Raw genomic sequence first — 19,668 nt, forward strand, 5'->3', positions numbered from 1 at the left:
TGCTAATCAGTGAAGGTTCATCTGCTAGACTGAAGGGACTGTGATGCCCCCTTAGGCACAGAACCCCATGGCTACTGCTATGGCTCAAAGTTTTTGTATATCGCTATATTAAGAGACTGTACACCTTCAATGCTCAAACTCTGTAATATAGACTCTATTCTAGCTTGTTTCCCAAGGTCCTATCTTGAAAAGTATGTTCTGGTCTGTGGTTACCATCTTGATTTTTTAGCTCACTTTCTAATCATCTCTTGAACAAGGGCTCCAAAGACCTCCTTGATTCACCTCTTAATATCTAAGACTCCTTAAAGAGTGGAGATGGGCTCCCTTAGGTGCAGAGACCTATGCTAACTGCTATGGCTACTACTCCAAGTATCTCTAGATCACAAAGGTTAAGAGAAGGACACCTTCAATGCTCAAATTCTGTAATATAGACTCTACTCAAGCTTGTTCCCTAAGGGCCTATCTCGAAGAGTATAGTATGGTCCGTGGCCACTATCTTAAAGAGGGGCTCCAAAGATCTTGATCTGCCTCTGCACCTCTAATACTCCTGAAAAAATGGAGGTGGACTGCCTTAGATACTACTCCAAGTATGTGTGGATCCATACTAGCAGCAGCATAAAGTAGAGACAGGTGAGTTGATTTCAGAGGTCTGTCATTTATAAGTTAAAAGTAAGTGGTTGCCGAGAACCTACATCATAATCCTTGCAGACTGGGCCTGGAAAAGAGTCACGGCCACCTGAGAAGAGTCATGGTTATTCATAAATTTCTGCTCTCCCTGCCCATGTGCTGATGGCTGACCGGCTTCTACCTAGTTTTCTCCCTTTTTGTCTAGGAGAGAACTGCCAATCATCAGCAGATGGGAGGGAGAGCAGGAGATTATGAATAACCAGGACTCTTCTCGGGGCCTGGGCTGCAAGGATTATGATGCTGGTTCTCAGCAACCACTTACTTTTAGCTCATGAGTGACACACGGCTGAAATCAGCAATTCTGTCACTATTTTATGCTGGCCTCAGTGAGGTCAGCATAAAGTTGATGACAGGTTCCCTTTAAGTGATTGGACACCTTCAGTGCTCAAACTTTGGAATACATATAGCTTGGTTCAAAAGAGACTATCTCAAGGAGTATTGCATGGTCCATGGCTGCCATCTTGATTTGTCAACTCTTTTTCAAATCATATCTTGAAGGGCTCCAAACAACTTGATCCACCTCTGCACCTCTAAGACTCTTTAAAGAGTGGCGGTGGACTCTGGCATCTACTGTACTATAGCTATGACCCCAAGTTTGTGTAGATCCTAAGGTTAAGAGACTAGACACCGTCAATGCTCAGACTTTGTAATGTAGATTCTGTTTAAGCTCGATCCTCAAAGTCTGCCTTCGTCCACCATCTTGATTTTTCAACTTGTTTTCTAATTACCCCCTTGAAGAAGAGACCCAAAGACCTTGATCTGTCTCTGCATAACCAATTGCAATGCATATATTTATCATCTCTAGGGATGACCGGTGTTCTCATTTGCAATACTTAATAGCCCCCTTTTTAACGTAATATTTGGATATCAAAAGAAAGAAGAGTCCTGTTCATTTCACCCTGCCTGATTATTTTCCATCCTGAATTCATTTGCACTGTACTCAACAACAACCTGCTCTTCAGAAGATACCGAGCCTGCGGAGCGGACCTATTACTTCTCGGTTGTGAAGTTTATGGGCTGCAAAACCTTTCATGGTTCCTGATCCTTTGATATGCAGTTACTAATTTTTTAATGTTACAGGCTACAGTGTTACTAGCGCGTTCTTAAAGGGCCAAAAGATATCTTCTCAAATAAATATTTTATTGCAATTAGGTATGTAGAGCCGGATCAAGGTCCTTATAGGTTCCTGGACCAAATATTGAGCTACACTGACCACAGAAAGATCACTGGTGTTCAAAGAGTAGGGGAAGGGGGGTTCCCAATTTTTTGGTGTCTATCCTGTCATCTAAATAAACCATATCTAGTAAAGAAGAGAAGCACGTGGATCCCCTTTTTATTTCCTCTCATCCTACTGCTACTGAAGGTTGGCCAGCTCCTGGACCTGATCAAGACTCATAGCAAGCTTATCTATACCCTTAATGTCTTCCAGAGTGTTGTGCCTCCTTTTGCACAACACTTCGAGGTAAGCCTCCCTGCTGCCCTCCTGATCCCGATACCTCACAGGTCCTTCCTATGAGCGCGTCTCTTCTTTCCTTTTTTAATCTGAAGGGTGGTTATCTTGACCAAAAGCTGATTGAAGTTTGTTTCCACACCCCATCAATACCTCATGTAATTGAATATGGTACCCATTCTTAACACAAAGTTAGAGCCATTGTCTCAAAATAAATGGTATCATAGTAGTTGTCACCCAAGTTAAAGGATATGGGTATTAGTCGCCAATCAAATCATACCTTTTCTGCTTTTTTTCAGTGTACAGCAAAATGTGGCGAGCGCAGTATTGTCACTAGGGACGTGCGCTGTTCGGAAGATGAGAAACTCTGTGACCCAAGCACCAGACCACCTTCAGAGAAGAACTGCACTGGACCTCCTTGTGACCGGCAATGGACGGTATCTGACTGGGGACCTGTAAGTGCTAACAAATTGTCCAATTTGTGTTACATCCAGTTATAAGATTACTAGTTATTGACTGAGAATCGTTATATGAACCCTGAAGTGGGGCATTTCTTACACAGTTCCTTGATATGAGTACAACTTAAGGTGTACCTCCAGTTAAAGTTATAAACAAGTTTTCATAATTAAATAGTACAGGTGAATATAAGAAACTTTGTAATATATTGTATTAAAGAACTATGATTACTCATTGGCATCTCATCCTCTTCCTTTAACTCAGCCTCTCTCCAGCCTCACACACAAAAGTCTATGGAGAGAGGAGGGGGGATGGGAAGGCGGCTACCAGCCAGTCAGTGATTTATCACTATGGATGGTGGTGGAGCTTTATCCTACTAGATATAGTAGAGTCAAAAGTGCTAATTGTACCAGAGCTATGAAACTGCAGTTTGTGTGTCTCTCATCCGGCAGACTCCTCCTTCCTCCCTCTTCTCTCCATAGATGTCAATGTTAAAATCAGGAAAGAGCAAAGCAGCCTGATAAAAGCATATAGAAGCCTTTTTCTTTAATACGATATATTACAAAGTTTCTTATATTCACATGCATTATTCATTTATGGAAAGTTATTTTATAATTGGAGGCACGCTTTAAGTATTGAATCATACTAAATGTTCTTCATCAATGGATTGGATTGGTTGGTTGGTAATTAGTATGAATCACAGGGACAAAAGTTGTTCATAATTATGGCCACTTGGTGTTCACTGCCTGTTTCAGCTATGAGATTATTCTGAAAGATGTCAAGGACCCAGTCTCTGGCTAGCTTCCCCCCCCCCCCCTCTATGTAATTATTATATCTGGAGTCATTTAAGGATCCTTGGGTCCCTTGGTGGGCCAGTCCAACTGGAATAATGACCGACATAAAATGTGGACCTACTAGGTCACTAACTGAATTGGTGTAGGGCTAAACCACAAAGCGGAGTCTAAGGGATTGTGTGTTCTTCACCCTTAACGAGGAGAGTCCAGGTTGCTACCACCAAAATAGTCTTTCAGCTGTCATGTAGGAGTGTAGGAACAACAAGTTGGGGTACCAAACAAGCAGGCAGGAGACATTGTTGGATGGAGCTAGGGTCAACGTAGGCATGTGTAAATTCAAAAGTCATGACTGGCAGCAGACAGGAGGACGTGGTCAGAGAAAAACAGGAACAGAAATAAACACACACCATAGCTGACCAGAACCACAAATACTTTGTTTAGGCATGGAGCCTATGAGAAGGATCATTAAAAAGCCAGTGGCACTTTGGCATTGACTGAGCTCAGGGGCATTTAGCACACTCTGGTGCATGACCCATGGCCAGAGTGGCATGATGAAGAAAAAAGCAGCAGCTGTATTGAGGATACCAGGTAACTCTGTAGGTGAGCTGTCATGTTGTTACACCAACACTGGTTGTATAGTAGTCAACAATTGTCAATTGAGCCTTAAACGGGTTGTGCAAATCCCTCACTTGGCCTGACCTGTAAAGGGAAGCTTACTTACCTGCTTCCCAGCGCTGGTTCCCAGTTCCTTCTCCTCGGGGCCTGAGATGTTCCGCTGGGATGTTTTTAATGAGGGAGCCCAGTGGAGCATTGCAGCCCAGGAGCAGAAGGAGCGAGGAGCCAGTGCTGGGAAGCAGGTAAGTAAGCTTCCCTTTGAAGGTCTAGCCAAGAGGGGGAGGTGGTCTGCCACCCCTTCCCCCCCATTCTTGCATAACGCCTTTAATTTTGACTTACACATGATGTAGCCATTAGCTCAGATCTACTTGGTCAACTTCCCAATTTCTCAACTTGGCCAAGAGGACATATAAGAAGGAATAACCCGCTGCCAGACGCCTCTGTCAGTGGTTAAAATCCAACATGCCCAATGCCATTTTCTCCCTGCCATCAGGTAGCCTCACACTGTCGAGACAGTTCCCTGATCCTTCAACAAAATCGGCAGGTTTGGCTGACTTTGAACCTGACCGCCCATGCGACATGTATGCTGGCTATATGAAACATTTAATATAGTTAGGAATCTCTACTAGACATGCTCAAGAGGCTAATCCCATGAGTTATCAGGCATCATCCACAACCAGTTCTGAAGATGTGAACAGCTCCATGCTTTACACTGACACGTCCAACATGATTTACATAATGGAAAAAAAAAGAACGCGGCAATCAAACAGAAAGCATATCTCGTTCTCCAGGAGCATATTCTGTCCATTTAGCTGTCGAGAGAAGCAAGGAACAGAACTAGCCGTAGCCTCAGACGGCATATGTTCTCTTTAGAAATTGCATCCCTTCTGGTTGAAATGATGTTGGTCCATTAAAAGATTTCACAATCTACAAATAATCCAATTATCTTCAAGCGAAATGCAACTTCTAAATCTCTTCGGAGGGCATTTAACTGGTATTGCTAGGCAACGGTTTCCAGGTCGGCCGCCTATTTTTAGTGGTAATTGATGAGTTCCAGAGAAGGTAGGAAATAGGTTTGGAAGAGGCAAAAGTTCATGAGGATCTGGTGGTTAGACTTTAGGCAATTAGGTGTAAAACCTCAATTTGGTACTCACTCAAGCACCCTGTCAGCTACATCACACTTGCAAACTTTTGAGAGATGGGATCTTGAATCTGTTTTAACAGTTTTTTGAGACCAAGCCCAATTTGTCATAAGCCACAAACCTTTTCTTGACACACACCGCCACCTCAATGGTTTTTTAAACCCAAGGGTGAGGCTGGTGATACAGTTAGGGCAGGAGGTGCCACGAGGTTCTTCGGCACCCAACTCTTCCAGGAGTCTGGTAGGTCTTCCCTTTTGCCAAGAGCCTCCCAAACAATCTTGGGGGGTAAGGGAGGGTTGTCAAGTATGAGCTATTTATTGATTTATTGCAGAAAGTTGTCTCATGGACCTTGTTGTCTGAACCTAAAACACATATTAGTAGCCTGGTGAGGCAGTCCACTGTACCAGAAATAGCTTATCATAACCAGTATATGTAGCTAAATGCAAGGGTGTAGCTGAAGGGGGTGCGGAGGTAGCAGTCACTACCAGGCCCAGGAGCCTGAGGGGGCCCAAAGACCCTTGTGCCACATAAGAAGACACCAGTATTATAGAAAGTGCATGCTAGTCAAGTTACACCTCTGTCTGGAGGGAAGGGGTTAGGTCAAGAATTTGGCATGGGGGAGGTGCCATTTAAATTTTTGCCTCAGGCAGCACGAAGGCTATGTGGTTCTCTGCCCCTGACCACAAAGCACTGAGGGAATTGGGGCCCAAGCTCAACTCTTGCACCAGGGCCCATAAGCCTTTAGCAAGGCCCCTGGCTACATAGACCTAACTAGTGGTCACCTGAAAGAAGGACAAGTGGTTACTAGGCAACCTGATCAACACACAGGAAGTCACACATTATATTGGCAATATTGGCAATCTAATGAGTATGGGGTCACTCAACTGTTCTCCAGTAGCAGAAAACAGGATCCACCATGTATTTGAACTCGATCCTTTGTTCCCAATAGAAATAAGCTAGCTATTCCCCTCCCCTACTGCAAATAGATCCATGCTGGGCCAAGATTATGTCTATCAGGGAGTTGGTTAGAATAGCTGTTGGCCAAACGAGCATTTGGCTAACAGCCATCTAAACTGTATGAGCAGACTAAGGGATGAATAGTTAACAAGAAGTCTAAAAACTGAGATTTATGTTCATCTTGCTGTTCTCCATCCTTCTTCTTCACACAGTGCAGCGGATCTTGTGGAACAGGGAAGACGATAAGACACGTGTACTGCAAAACCGGTGACGGACGAGTAGTCCCTGAATCCCATTGCAATCTGGAGACAAAACCATTGGCCATACATCCATGTGGGGACAAAAACTGTCCTGTACAATGGGTGAGCCAGGACTGGGAAAGGGTAAGTTGGTTGAGTATCACAGGTTGGACATGGGGTGGGTATAGCAGAAACAACACTTACAGTATTTTTACTTGCAGAATGATATATCCTCAATCTGTCAATAATTGCTATGATATATCCCCAATCTGTCAATCATTGCCCAAGCACAAATACATATTTACTCTACTGGTGCCTGTAGGCCCATATGTTTTGGCACCATGCCCCATCTAGATATGTTTTTATTTAAAGGATATTTTATGGGGTACTTGGTTCACCCAGCCTCTGCTAATCTTAACTCTACTGGTGCCTGTAGGACCATATGCTTTGGCGTCATGTCCCATCTAGATACTTCTTCTACAGAACATTTTGTAGGGTACTTGATTCACCCAACCTCTGCTAACCTTAACTCTACTGGTGCCTGTAGGACCATATGTTTTGGCGTCATGTCCCATCTAGATACTTCTTCTTCTACAGAACATTTTGTAGGGTACTTGGTTCACCCAACCTCTTCTAACCTTTACTCTACTGGTAACTGTAGGCCTATATGCTTTGGTGCCATGCCCCATCTGAATACTTCTTCTACAGAATATTTTGTAGGATACTTGGTTCACCCTACCTCTGCTAACCTTAACCTGTAGGCCTATATACTTTCGCGCCATTTCCCATGTAGATACCTCTTTTTCTACAGAACTTTTTGGAGGGCACTTGGGTGACTCAATCTCTGCTAACCTTTACTCTTCTGGTGCCTGTAGGCCCATATGCTTTGTCACCATGCCCCATCTACCTTTTTCTTCTAGAGAACATTTTACAAGGTACTTGGTTCATCCAGCCTCTACTAACCTTTACTCTAGTAGTGCCTATAGGCCCATATGTTTTGGTGCCATGCCCCATCTGAGTACTTCTTCTACAGAACATTTTATAGGGTACTTGGTTCACCCAGCCTCTGCTAACCTTTACTCTACTGGTGACTGTAGGTCCATATGCTTTGGTGCCATGCCCCATCTGAATACTTCTTCTACAGAACATTTTGTATGGTATTTGGTTCACCCAACCTCTTCTAACCTTAACTCTACTGGTGCCTGTAGGCTCATATGCTTTGGATGCAATGTCCCATCTAGATACTTTTTTATTCTACAGAACATTTTCTAGGGTACTTGGTTCACCTAGCCTCCGCTAACCTTTACTCTACTGGTGCTTGCAGGCCCATATGCTTTCGTGCCATGCCCCACCTAGATACATCTTCTATACATTTTGTAGGGTACTTGGTTCACTCAGCCTCTGCTAACCGTAACATCATTTCATTTTGGGCCCCCTTTCCTGCAGTGTAACACAACTTGCGGCAGGGGAGCAAAACAACGAGTGGTCAATTGCCTAGAAGTGGCTAATGGTAAAGTCAAGACTCGCAACCCTTCCGATTGTGACATTGCCAAGAAACCTGCTGAGGAGAGCACCTGCTTTGAGCGACCATGCTTTAAGTGGTATACTACCCCTTGGTCTGAGGTAGGAGACCCTACAACTACTAAACCCTTTTACGTGAGAGATTTTCTGGCCTCTATGGACATCACAGGGTTATCATGCAAAGAGACTGTTCCTTGGCTGCCAAGAGATGATTAGATTTGGGGTATCGGTGCCAGACACAGCTTTATAGCACTGCCTGGCAGGCTTCACTGTGGTCTCCAGCTGCCAAGATCTAAACAGTGTGCCACTTGTTTTGGGATGTGTAGTTAACCCCTTGTGACTATTTTTGTTTGTGTTAAAGCCTTAAATGTTCTCTTGCATATGATGATCACATATATTACTGTCATTGTCAATTAAGCTACTGTATCAATTTTTGCATTGTGGACTATAGCTGTCTCCTGAAGAAGCATCTTAGGAACACCAAGCTGGCCACCTGCCATAGTTTTGAAGACTACTATAAAAATTGTATGGATAACATCAATGAAGCCAGGCCAATTCTTCATAACAAACAAGTCTTTTTGACCTTACAGTGCAGTAAGACTTGCGGGGTTGGAGTCAGAATGAGGGACGTCAAGTGCTTCCAAGGAAGAGACATTGTCCGTGGATGCGATGTCTTGGTGAAACCAATTGGGAAACAGACCTGCGACTTTCAGCCTTGCCCCACTGATCCACCAGGTGAGTCAAATAGCATAACGTCCAGGTTAGAAGACATAGCAGTTGTGATTTGGCTCAGAGATTGAGGTGGGCTAACTCAATTTTCACACGGCCGAAAAGAAAGACTGAGTAGACCAAGGCCATAGCTGCCAGTAGACTTGCATCTGAGAGGATTCATCTCCACTGACTGCTCATACCTTAGAGATAAGGGGCCTATACACACTTCATGAAAGTTGGCATACTCTGCAATTTTGGTGGGACCAGCCAACTATCTAGTCTGCATGGGGTTCAACCAGTGTTGAGGAAAACCCGATGAAACATGTTAGCTGTCAACATGCCTGATCTTTTGAGTGCAAGGGAGAGGATGGGAGAGGACAGTTAGCGATTTTTGGAAATCAGAGCCAAGAGGGGCCAAAATCCCATGTCCATTGGGATTAGGTTGGGGTTATGATATATTGGCTCTGCTGAGTAATACACCCCCTGTATGAGCATTTTAGAAGATTGGGGGTGGCAAAGTGACAACTTCTTTGAGCACATATATGGATTAGAAAAGGGGTTGCTGTTTTGTTATTCCCTTCAGCCACTGACCTAATAAACTCAGCTTGTTTAAAAGAGGTTGTCCCATGAAGACAACCCCCGTCTATAGTCCCTATTAGGGTATACGGATGACGTGGAGGGGGGTACCCCACCCAGGAACCCACTACCTCTATAAACCATAACAGCAATCTGCTCATCTAAACACCTGCCATCTATTACCGGGGGTGCAGGGAGGTGGAACCACAGTGATTAGCTTGACTAGCCTTAAAGGATGCAAAGGAAAAGGTGCAGTCTCCAGGGGCGTGAATATTTTTCCAATGCACTCTTTATAGAATCAGCGCTATCTATCATGTCACTCTGTCGAAAAAATGGCGGATAAATCCATTGAACGAAATCTGTCACTCTGCAGGGATACCTGGAGTATGTCAGGGCCGCTGATTTGCACTGTAATTGCTGATTATATGAAGGGATGCTCTGCCTGCATGTCGTATATCCTATTTATTCCAGTAATTTCGGGACTAATAGGTTCATGCACATTGTCTCTCCATATAACAAGCTCTACCTCTCTTCCTCTAGATGACAGCTGTCAAGACCAGGCTGGAACAAATTGTGCATTGGCCATTAAAGTCAATCTGTGCAGTCACTGGTACTACAGCAAGGCCTGCTGCCGGTCCTGCCGCTCTGCCCATTCATAGGAACTTGCCTCTGGGACACAGAGACTCTGGAGGGATAGAGACACGTGCCATCCTGTAGGAACCATGACATCAGGAGGGGCACCGACACGCCCAGCCGCCCCCCCTAAATAACATAATTCATATACCCCACGGGCACATAGGCCACCAGTTATACCCATACCGGACTATAGTTGTTGGCTTTGAGGCAAAAGCATTGCTCAGTCATTCCAGTTTATCCCATTAGTAACTGGTTTGCAAGTTGTTGTTTTTTGGCTTGTGTCACAACAGCGCCACCCCTGGCCATGGTGTGTATGGTATTGCTGGAAAACCCCATTCAAGTGAACTGCAATACCAGACGCAAACAGAGGTGGTGCCGTTTTTAATTTTTTTTTTATAAATGTAATCTCTTTTACTTCCCTTTAAAGGGAGTCTGTCATCAGCATTTCACTTTTTTAACCCTTCCCATAGCTCCCTAGCATGCTTACAGTTAAAAAAAAACGTTACCTCTGGCATCAATCCTGGACTTATAGAACCGTCCAAAAACATCTTTATAACATATGCAAATGAGGGCTCGCAAGTGCCCAGGGGCGGCGTTACCCTCGTAGGTGCCCTGCTAGCTCAGCCTTTTCATTGCTTCCCCCGCCCCTTCCTTCCCTCCGCCCGCCCATCCTTTCCCTCTGACCGCCTATCTACCAACTTGTTATTCCGCCGAGATCCCGCGCCTGCGCACTCATTCCTTTGGCCGGCGCATGCGCACTGCGATGCCCATTCCTTGTACGGCATCACAGTAACTATTGCGCATGCGCCGGCTAACGACGCGAAAACACAACAAAGGAGGCGGTCCATCGGCGCATGCGCATTAATTACCGTGATGCCGTACAAGGAATGGGCATCGCAGTGCGCAAGCACCGGCCAAAGGAATGAGTGCGCAGGCGCGTAATCTCGGCGGAATAACAAGTTGGTAGATAGGCGGTCAGAGGGAAAGGATGGGCGGGCGGAGGGTAGGAAGGGGCGGGGGACACAATGAAAAGGCTGAGCTAGCAGGGCACCTACGAGGGTAACGCCGCCCCTGGGCACTTGCGAGCCCTCATTTGCATATGTTATAAAGATTGTTTTTGATGGTTCTATAAGTCCAGGATTGATGCCAGAGGTAACGTTTTTATAAAACTGTAAGCATGCTAGGGAGCTACGGGAAGGGTTAAAAAAGTGAAATGCTGATGACAGACTCCCTTTAACACCTCCTGTGCCTTTTTTTTATTTTTTTATTCAGACAACCCCTTTAAAAAAAAATAAAAGGAGCCATGCTCACTTCCTCAATCCCCAACACATATTTCGATGCTTACTGGGTCTTTGCTGGTCTGCCTGCTCAGCCAGCCAATCAGTGACTGGGGAGGGTAACCACTGCACCCATTGATTGGCTGTCGGACATTTCCGGGAGCAAGGAATCTAAGACCAACAGGGATCGGTGAGAAAAAAATCTGCAGGATCAACCCCAGTAAAGTAAGCATACTGCCTGTTAGGGTTGTTCCTTTCTATTAAAATGATACCTGGATGGTAAAAATACATGGATTCAGTGCACCGAGGGGGTGGCAAATGCAGGAAAGCAGAGGAGCCGAGGTGCACTGAGGGGTTAGGACGCGCCCCTTGGAGCATTGAAGCCTTGTTCTGCTTATAGAATCAAACAGTTTTTTCTCTGGAACAGTGCAATGGATTTTTACAATCCAGGTATCGTTTTAATCAGCAGGATCAGCCCTAACCGGCAGTGATTCTGCTGACGGGTCTTCTTTAAAGGGTTTGTCCGAGTTAAAAAAATGTTAAAAGGCGGGGAAGGCGTTAAAACAATACAAGAATGTATACTCGCCAGTTATGACTCGCGTCTGCTCCGATCCGACCCGCTGGGCTTTCTTTGCATAACTGCAGTGGTCATGTGACCATATACCGCATGTGACCAATGCATCCAATTTCTGGGCTCAGCGGTCTCCTGGCATATCCTGCCGAGACTAGTGACTGGCTGCAGCAGTATCGTGGAATATATGGGACATCAAGAACACATATGACCAAAAACAGGACGACATGGTCACAGAGGATCATACCGGCAGGTGATTGAACCATGTTCCCTGCCCTTTAACATTTTTTTTTTTAACCCTGGCCTTTAAGCCCTTCCGAACCCTGAGTCAACATTTTTGGACAACCACAAATTCCGGTCCAGGACAGCATTTTAGTCCTTGCTGAAACCTGCTGCTGCAGATGGTGCCCCTCATGGGGCAAAAAGACCTTGCCAATTGGCGCCCCAGATGACCTAAGTAAAAATTTCGGGGTTTTAAATGAGGCCAACATTTTGCATAATTTTTGGCTTGTCTCGGAAGTGTAGATGACGTGCCTCCTAAAACTAACGTACTGTGACTTACCTGTACTCTATGCATGACGTGGGGGGGAAAAAATTCAAAAAAAATATTGTGTATTTTATGTTTCTCACACTGCACTTTAGTACGTCCAGGCCGGCCACCACACTTGGGGGGTGGGGGGTTTCGATGATCACCCGAGGGGGTTTTCGGTGGATCTGTATTTGCTTTCAGGCTGAAGAGAATAGAGCCATGCTGCTTCGTCACATTACGTCACTTGTAATTTAAGATATCTTGTGTAATTTTATCAGAGACTTTTACCATGGAGGGGCAGCCCCTGGAGATGCCGCCATTTGGGATGATGCCGGGAGCTCAGGGGTCGTCCTCCATGACATCTAACGCATTCCTCATACGGAAAGAAGTATAGATACTGTTCAGAAGAACTTGTAATATGAAGGTGTATACTTTTCCAATGATGTAGCCATACATATAAACAGTGTACAGAACTATAATCCTATTACAGACTGACTAATCTAAGGGTTGGACCCTAGAGGGGCATCTTGAAGACAATGTCTCGGTGGACCTCCAATAATCCATTTTCATTGGGCTACTTAGGAAAACATGGCTGCTTCCAACAGCAGAGCGGGGTTGGGTTTGGCATTGGGGCTCAGCTCTATTGAAGGGATTGGGGGGGGGGTCAAGCTGCAATACCACAAACAACCTATGGACAGGTGTAGCTCTGATTTCAGAAGCAAATGGATGTTTTTCTAAACCTGGATAACCTATTTAAATCCAAATCATAGATTTCCAGTTACTCCTAACCCCAGCGATCAGTGTTCCAATTCCTCTACAGCGCCTCCGCAGGGGAAATGAAGCGTTACAGAGTTTTTTAAATTGAAATTGTAGGGCTGTCTGAGCAACGTATGGATGTGGCAGGTCTTCCAGCTTGAGATACGTTCATTGTAGACACTCTGCCTAATAGATGAGGGTCCTCAATAGAGACCCCCTCTAGTAGCTATGACTTTCCCTAACGGGCTTAGGCAGGGTGCTGAATGTTCTCAAGGAGACCTGTCCTGTATGGAGAATTACTGGAAGCACTCCATTGACTTTTGGCAATGCCCCATGGGAAAATAATAGGCAAAGAGGTATCTCCCATGGAAGAGAACAATCTCGCCAGCACCACCTATTGGCAGTCGTTCTTTATGGATCTTGACTTCTAGGGAGCCACTACTGATAGTGGAGATACCTACTTGGGAGATGCCTTTTTGCACTTCCCTAGCAGGGTATTTAAACCCTTTTATGGCTTAGATCTGTATTATTCATGTTTTAATATTGTAACCATTTGCAAGACTCCTGCTGCTCCTCTCCTCCCGGATCCCCATGACAACTCTTCCTTTCCTGTGCAAGGAATCATTAATATTAACATTGGCAAGGAAGGGTTGCCATGGGGGCCTGCAGATTTCAAAATTGTGTCTTTATTAAATCAACCTCTGCAAATTAGGCAACATTTTCGTACCACTAATTTAAAAAAAAAAAAAGAAAAATTTTGCATTGCCTCCATGACGCATTCTCCGGGGTGATATAGGACAACTCGGATATATCTAAACTTTTCATCTACGCTTTTTCTTTTGGGTAAAGGAATATGCCTGGACTTTGTATCTGATTGGATCGAGCTTTCATTGCAGTATATATGTCTAGAAATAATTCACATTACTCACGTATAATGGTCCTTTATGGTAACTTCTGTGTACATTGTAATAAACATTGGTATTTATAACATTCTGCCTTTCATTTCTTTACGAGGGTCTACCAAATGGTCACAGAGGTCAATACCGCCACCTAATTGCAAAAAATGTACATAGAAAACTCCTATGATATAGAGATATTCTGATTAAAATGAGAAAAATTTACTTTTTTTTGCTACACAGCGAAGCCCTTCCCCCGGACCATGGAACGTGTCTGGTATTGCAGCTCAGCTCCACTGACTGAAATTCAAAAAGAGAAGATATCGGGTGCCTTTGCATCAGCTAAATGGTTCCCCGATCTACCAATGTCCATTTTCGGGATGCAAAGCTCCACATCCCCTTTACAAACATTGGAGCAGATTTATTAATGGCATAAATTATTTGCTATATTTGCACTATATATTGTAACTCTTCAAAAGTAGTAAGAAAAGTGGATGGGGCTTAGTCAGGCGGTGGGGCAAGTCACAGCTTGACAGAGTGACTATAATTTGGCATACATCATAGCTGGTGTAGATTTGATCATCCGGCACACAGATTTACTAAATCTGACCCACTGAATTCGGTGGTAAAATACTGGTTTCCTGCAGCCACCACTAGAGGGAGCTTACTGCATACTGTTTATACATTGAGCTAAAAAAATAAACCAGTATGCAGTGAGCTCCTTAGTTCCCCCTAGTGGTGGCTGCAGTAAATCAGAATATTATCATTTAACTCACAAGTGTCATAATATTTCTAGACAAAAGTGACTTCCCCAAAATTCCTCACGTAGTAAGCCTCCTCCAATAAGTACAGAGGGGATTTGGAGCTCTGTATAAAAAAAATAACAGAACTTCCTCCAGAAGGATATATAAATTAAAAACCAAAGAATATCAGATGTGGTCAGGGGCGTACATAGAAATCACTGGGCCCCATAGCAAGAATCGAAATTGGGCCCCCATTCCCTGTTTATAGCCCCTCTCACTACCCGTTCCAGGCCTCTCTCTTTGTTCCATGAACTATTCTTGCTGCTGCGTTTTATAATTTATGCCTTCAGGGCCGGATTGGGATTACAAAACAGCCCTGGCTCACAAAATAGGTATAATAGATGCAGTGTGTACAGATGTATAGAGTATACAGCAGTGTATTGTTATGTGAGGTACTAGGTCATAGATGCAGTGTGTACAGGTATATAGTATATACAGCAGTGTACTGATATGTGAGGTACGAGGTATCATAGATGCAGTGTGTACAAATATATAGTATATACAGCAGTGTACTGATATGGGAGGTACGAGGTATAATAGATGCAGTGTGTACAGGTATATAGTATATACAGCAGTGTACTGACATGTGAGGTACGAGGTATAATGCAGTGTGTACAGATTTATAGTATATACAGCAGTGTACTGATATGTGAGGTACGAGGTATCATAGATGCAGTGTGTACAGATATATAGTATATACAGCCGTGTACTGACATGTGAGGTACGAGGTATAATAGATGCAGTGTGTACAGATATATAGTATATATAGCATATACAGCAGTGGACTGATATATGAGGTACGACCTGTAATTTATACCTCATACCTCACGTCAATACACTGCTGTATTTACTCTATACCTGTACACACTGCATATATTATACCTCCTACCTCACATATCAGTACACTGCTGTATATACCTCGTACCTCACATGTCAGTACACTGCCGTATATACTATATATCTGTACACACTACATCTATTACACCTCGTACCTCACATGTCAGTACACTGCTGTATATACTATATATCTGTACACACTGCATCTATTATACCTCCTACCTCACATGTCAGTACACTGCCGTATATACTATATATCTGTACACACTACATCTATTACACCTCGTACCTCACATGTCAGTACACAGCTGTATATACTATATATCTGTACACACTACATCTATTATACCTCGTACCTCACATGTCAGTACACTGCTGTATATACTATAAATCTGTACACACTACATCTATTATACCTCGTACCTCACATATCAGTACACTGCTGTATATACTATATATCTGTACACACTGCATCTATTATACCTCGTACCTCACATGTCAGTACACTGCTGTATATACTATATATCTGTACACACTGCATCTATTATACCTCATACCTCACATATCAGTACACTGCTGTATATACTATATATCTGTACACACTGCATCTATTATACCTCCTACCTCACATGTCAGTACACTGCCGTATATACTATATACCTGTACACCACATCTATTATACCTCCTACCTCACATGTCAGTACACTGCTGTATATACTATATATCTGTACACATTACATCTATTATACCTCGTACCTCACATGTCAGTACACTGCTGTATATACTATATATCTGTACACACTGCATCTATTATACCTCGTACCTCACATGTCAGTACACTGCTGTATATACTATATATCTGTACACACTGCATCTATTATACCTCCTACCTCACAAGTCAGTACACTGCCGTATATACTATATATCTGCACACACTGCATCTATTATACCCCATACCTCACATATCAGTACACTGCTGTATATACTATATATCTGTACACACTGCATCTATTATACCTCGTACCTCACATATCAGTACACTTCCGTATATACTATATATCTGTACACACTGCATCTATTATACCTCGTACCTCACATATCAGTACACTGCTGGATATACTATATATCTGTACATATTGCATCTATAATACTGTGTAATATATGCAGTAAATGTGTGTGTATATATATATATATATATATATATATATACACACACACACACACACACAGAGCAGTGTATCGATGTGAGACATACAAGGTATAATACTATAGATGCATTGTTTACAGAAATATGTGGTCAGTTATACATTATGGTCCCTGTGTGTGTGAGGTACATGAGGTAGTGGTCACTGTAACTGTCTGAAGTATTATACATGAGTGATCAATGAGTAAAAACAGGGCATGGAGGGGGTAAATGATGAGAAGTGGAGGGCCTCCTACCATTCCATTCCAGTCTGTACGGATCAATGCAGAGCTGATTGTGAACTTCTAATACCTGCTGTTAGGGGTTGAAGGACCTGTGATGATGTCATCATAGGTCCTGGCAGATGTACCTTTCAAAACTAGGAACTACACCATTTTTGGTGCAGTTTCTTTGCTACATCCTGCAGGACCTGTGATGTTGAAGATTATGTCATCACAGGTCCTGGCAGATGCCCTGTTCTAACCTGGGAACTACACTTTACACTGTGCAGTTCCCTTACAGGACCTGTGATGACATCATCAAAGGTCCATTAGCTTTAGAAAGATAGACAGAAGTAATTAGGGGGCGGGGCCTCTCCTCTGCTACGGGCCCCTCTTCCTCACGGGCCCCATAGCAGCTGCGTGGTCTGCCTATATGGTAGGCACGCCACTGGATGTGGTGTTAAAAAGTGGACATGGTCGCACACATTAAAGTAGACAGAGAATCCTGGGATAAACCACCAAACAAATCAGTCTTTACAAAAACTCCAAATAGTCGTTTATTTCAATTCATTGTCTCAGTGAGTCCTGAAATACCCTACAACAAAGGAACAAATGTGCATTTTTTTTATTATTATTGTGAAACATGAACTTCTGCAGATATGAAATAAATATACTGAATAGAAAGAGAATCAAAGCAAGCAATGACCAAATGGCAAGAAAAATAATCAAATGCTGTTGTTGCCTGCACATGATGGAAGCAGCCATTTTGTGGGCTGTAGAAAAATTTCCAAGAATGTTGTCTTAAGAACATCACCAGGAGTGCAGCCAACCCATTCAGTAGGAACCAGAAAAAGTAACACATGCAGAGCCAGCAACCAGAAGAGTCAATGAGTGTGCAGCCTATCTAGTCTCCAGCAATCAGAAGAATCAATGAGTGTGCAGCCTATCTAGTCTCCAGTAACCAGAAGAATCAATGAGTGTGCAGCCTATCTAGTCTCCAGCAATCAGAGGAATCAATGAGTGTGCAGCCTATCTAGTCTCCAGCAGTCAGAGGAATCAATGAGTGTGCAGCCTATCTAGTCTCCAGTAACCAGAAGAATCAATGAGTGTGCAGCCTATCTAGTCTCCAGTAACAAGAAGAATCAATGAGTGTGTAGCCTATCTAGTCTCCAGTAACCAGAAGAATCAATGAGTGTGTAGCCTATCTAGTCTCCAGTAACCAGAAGAATCAATGAGTGTGCAGGCTATCTAGTCTCCAGTAACCAGAAGAATCAATGAGTGTGCAGCCTATCTAGTCTCCAGTAACCAGAAGAATCAATCAGTGTGCAGGCTATCTAGTCTCCAGTAACCAGAAGAATCAATCAGTGTGCAGCCTATCTAGTCTCCAGTAACCAGAAGAATCAATGAGTGTGCAGGCTATCTAGTCTCCAGTAACCAGAAGAATCAATGAGTGTGCAGGCTATCTAGTCTCCAGTAACCAGAAGAATCAATGAGTGTGCAGCCTATCTATTCTCCAGCAATCAGAGGAATCAATGAGTGTAGTGTCCACCTATAACTGAGTGTGCACCTATCTATTCTACTGCAATCAAGGGAATGATTGAGAATGCAGCCTATCTAGTCTTCAGCAACCACAAAAATCATTGAGAGTGCAGCCTGTCTAGTCTCCAGCAACTAGAAAAATCACTGAGAGTGCAGCCTATCTATTCTCCAGCAACCAGAGGATCCAGTGAGCTTATCTATTCTCCAGCAACCAAACATTTATGGAGAGTGCAGCCTATCTAACGCTACAGCAAACAAGGGAACTTTTGAGAGTGCAGCCTATCTAGTCTCCAGCAATTAAAACTTATTGAGAGTGCAGCCTATGGATTCTAAAGCTACCATAGAATCATTGAGACTGTAGCCCATCTAACTCTACAGAGACCAATGGATTTATTAAAAGTGCAGCCTATCTGTTCTCCAGGTAACCAAGAATGATTGTGACTGTAGCCTATCTATTCTCCAGCAACCAAAGGAAAATTTTAAGTGCAGCTCATCTATTCTCCAGCAACCAAATAATTATTGAGAGTGCAACCTATCTATTCTCCAGCTAACCAAGAATTATTGAGACTGTAGCCTATGTATTCTCCAGCAACCAAAGAATTATTGAGTGTGCAGCCTATCTATTCTCCATCAACCAGGAAAATCATACACAGTACTAGAAATATAACTGGAGATACAATATCACCGAGTGTAGTCAATTCTTGCTCTTGAAACCAGAGTTACTCGCTAGGTGCCAGATATATAATTGTGAAAGCAGAGTCCAGAGAGAGTCCAGACATTTGTGAGAATACAGCCTATCCAAAGAGGCAAATACATTACATGGTAGTATGTGACACCCCTTGCACCAATGCACTAGGAGCTCCAACTATCATAGAGTTTAGCCTGAGGCACAACTAAAAAGTACAGAACTGTGGGCTACACTGATGCCCCTAATGAATGGGTCAGCTGCATTCTTATGCATATCACTGCAACCCCAAAAATATCTACCTCCATGGTGTCAAGGCAACAGATACACCTTAAAAGCCACAGAGCTCTTCATAAAGCTTGCACAAAGTATTATTAGAAAGTAGAAAATGCACAATTCACGTTCCTGAGCAAACAGTGAGACTGCGAGCAAGTCACACACCCTGAACACGACCTCTGCCGACATGAATGAAAGATGCATGAAAGACCATATCAGTTCCATTGTCACATGAGATGGTGACTGTAGCAGAACACGACCCCTTGCAAGGCGTTGGCCATGATACTGTGAAGTTATTCGGCAGCCCGGTG

At 43.5% G+C, this 19,668-nt stretch overlaps 1 protein-coding gene across 1 annotated transcript in view; it reads left to right on the forward strand.

Moving 5' to 3' along the window:
- Window positions 1-9,807, forward strand: part of ADAMTSL2 (ADAMTS like 2) — a 36,900-nt gene extending 27,093 nt beyond the window's left edge. The window contains exons 15-19 of the mRNA XM_044269040.1: window positions 2,437-2,592; window positions 6,314-6,484; window positions 7,787-7,963; window positions 8,452-8,596; window positions 9,689-9,807. Coding sequence (XP_044124975.1) covers window positions 2,437-2,592; window positions 6,314-6,484; window positions 7,787-7,963; window positions 8,452-8,596; window positions 9,689-9,807 — 768 coding nt within the window. The remainder of the gene's footprint in view (window positions 1-2,436; window positions 2,593-6,313; window positions 6,485-7,786; window positions 7,964-8,451; window positions 8,597-9,688) is intronic.
- Window positions 9,808-19,668: the final 9,861 nt, after the last annotated feature.

This window comes from Bufo gargarizans, chromosome 9 (assembly GCF_014858855.1).
Source record: "Bufo gargarizans isolate SCDJY-AF-19 chromosome 9, ASM1485885v1, whole genome shotgun sequence".
Classification (NCBI taxonomy): Eukaryota; Metazoa; Chordata; class Amphibia; order Anura; family Bufonidae; genus Bufo; species Bufo gargarizans.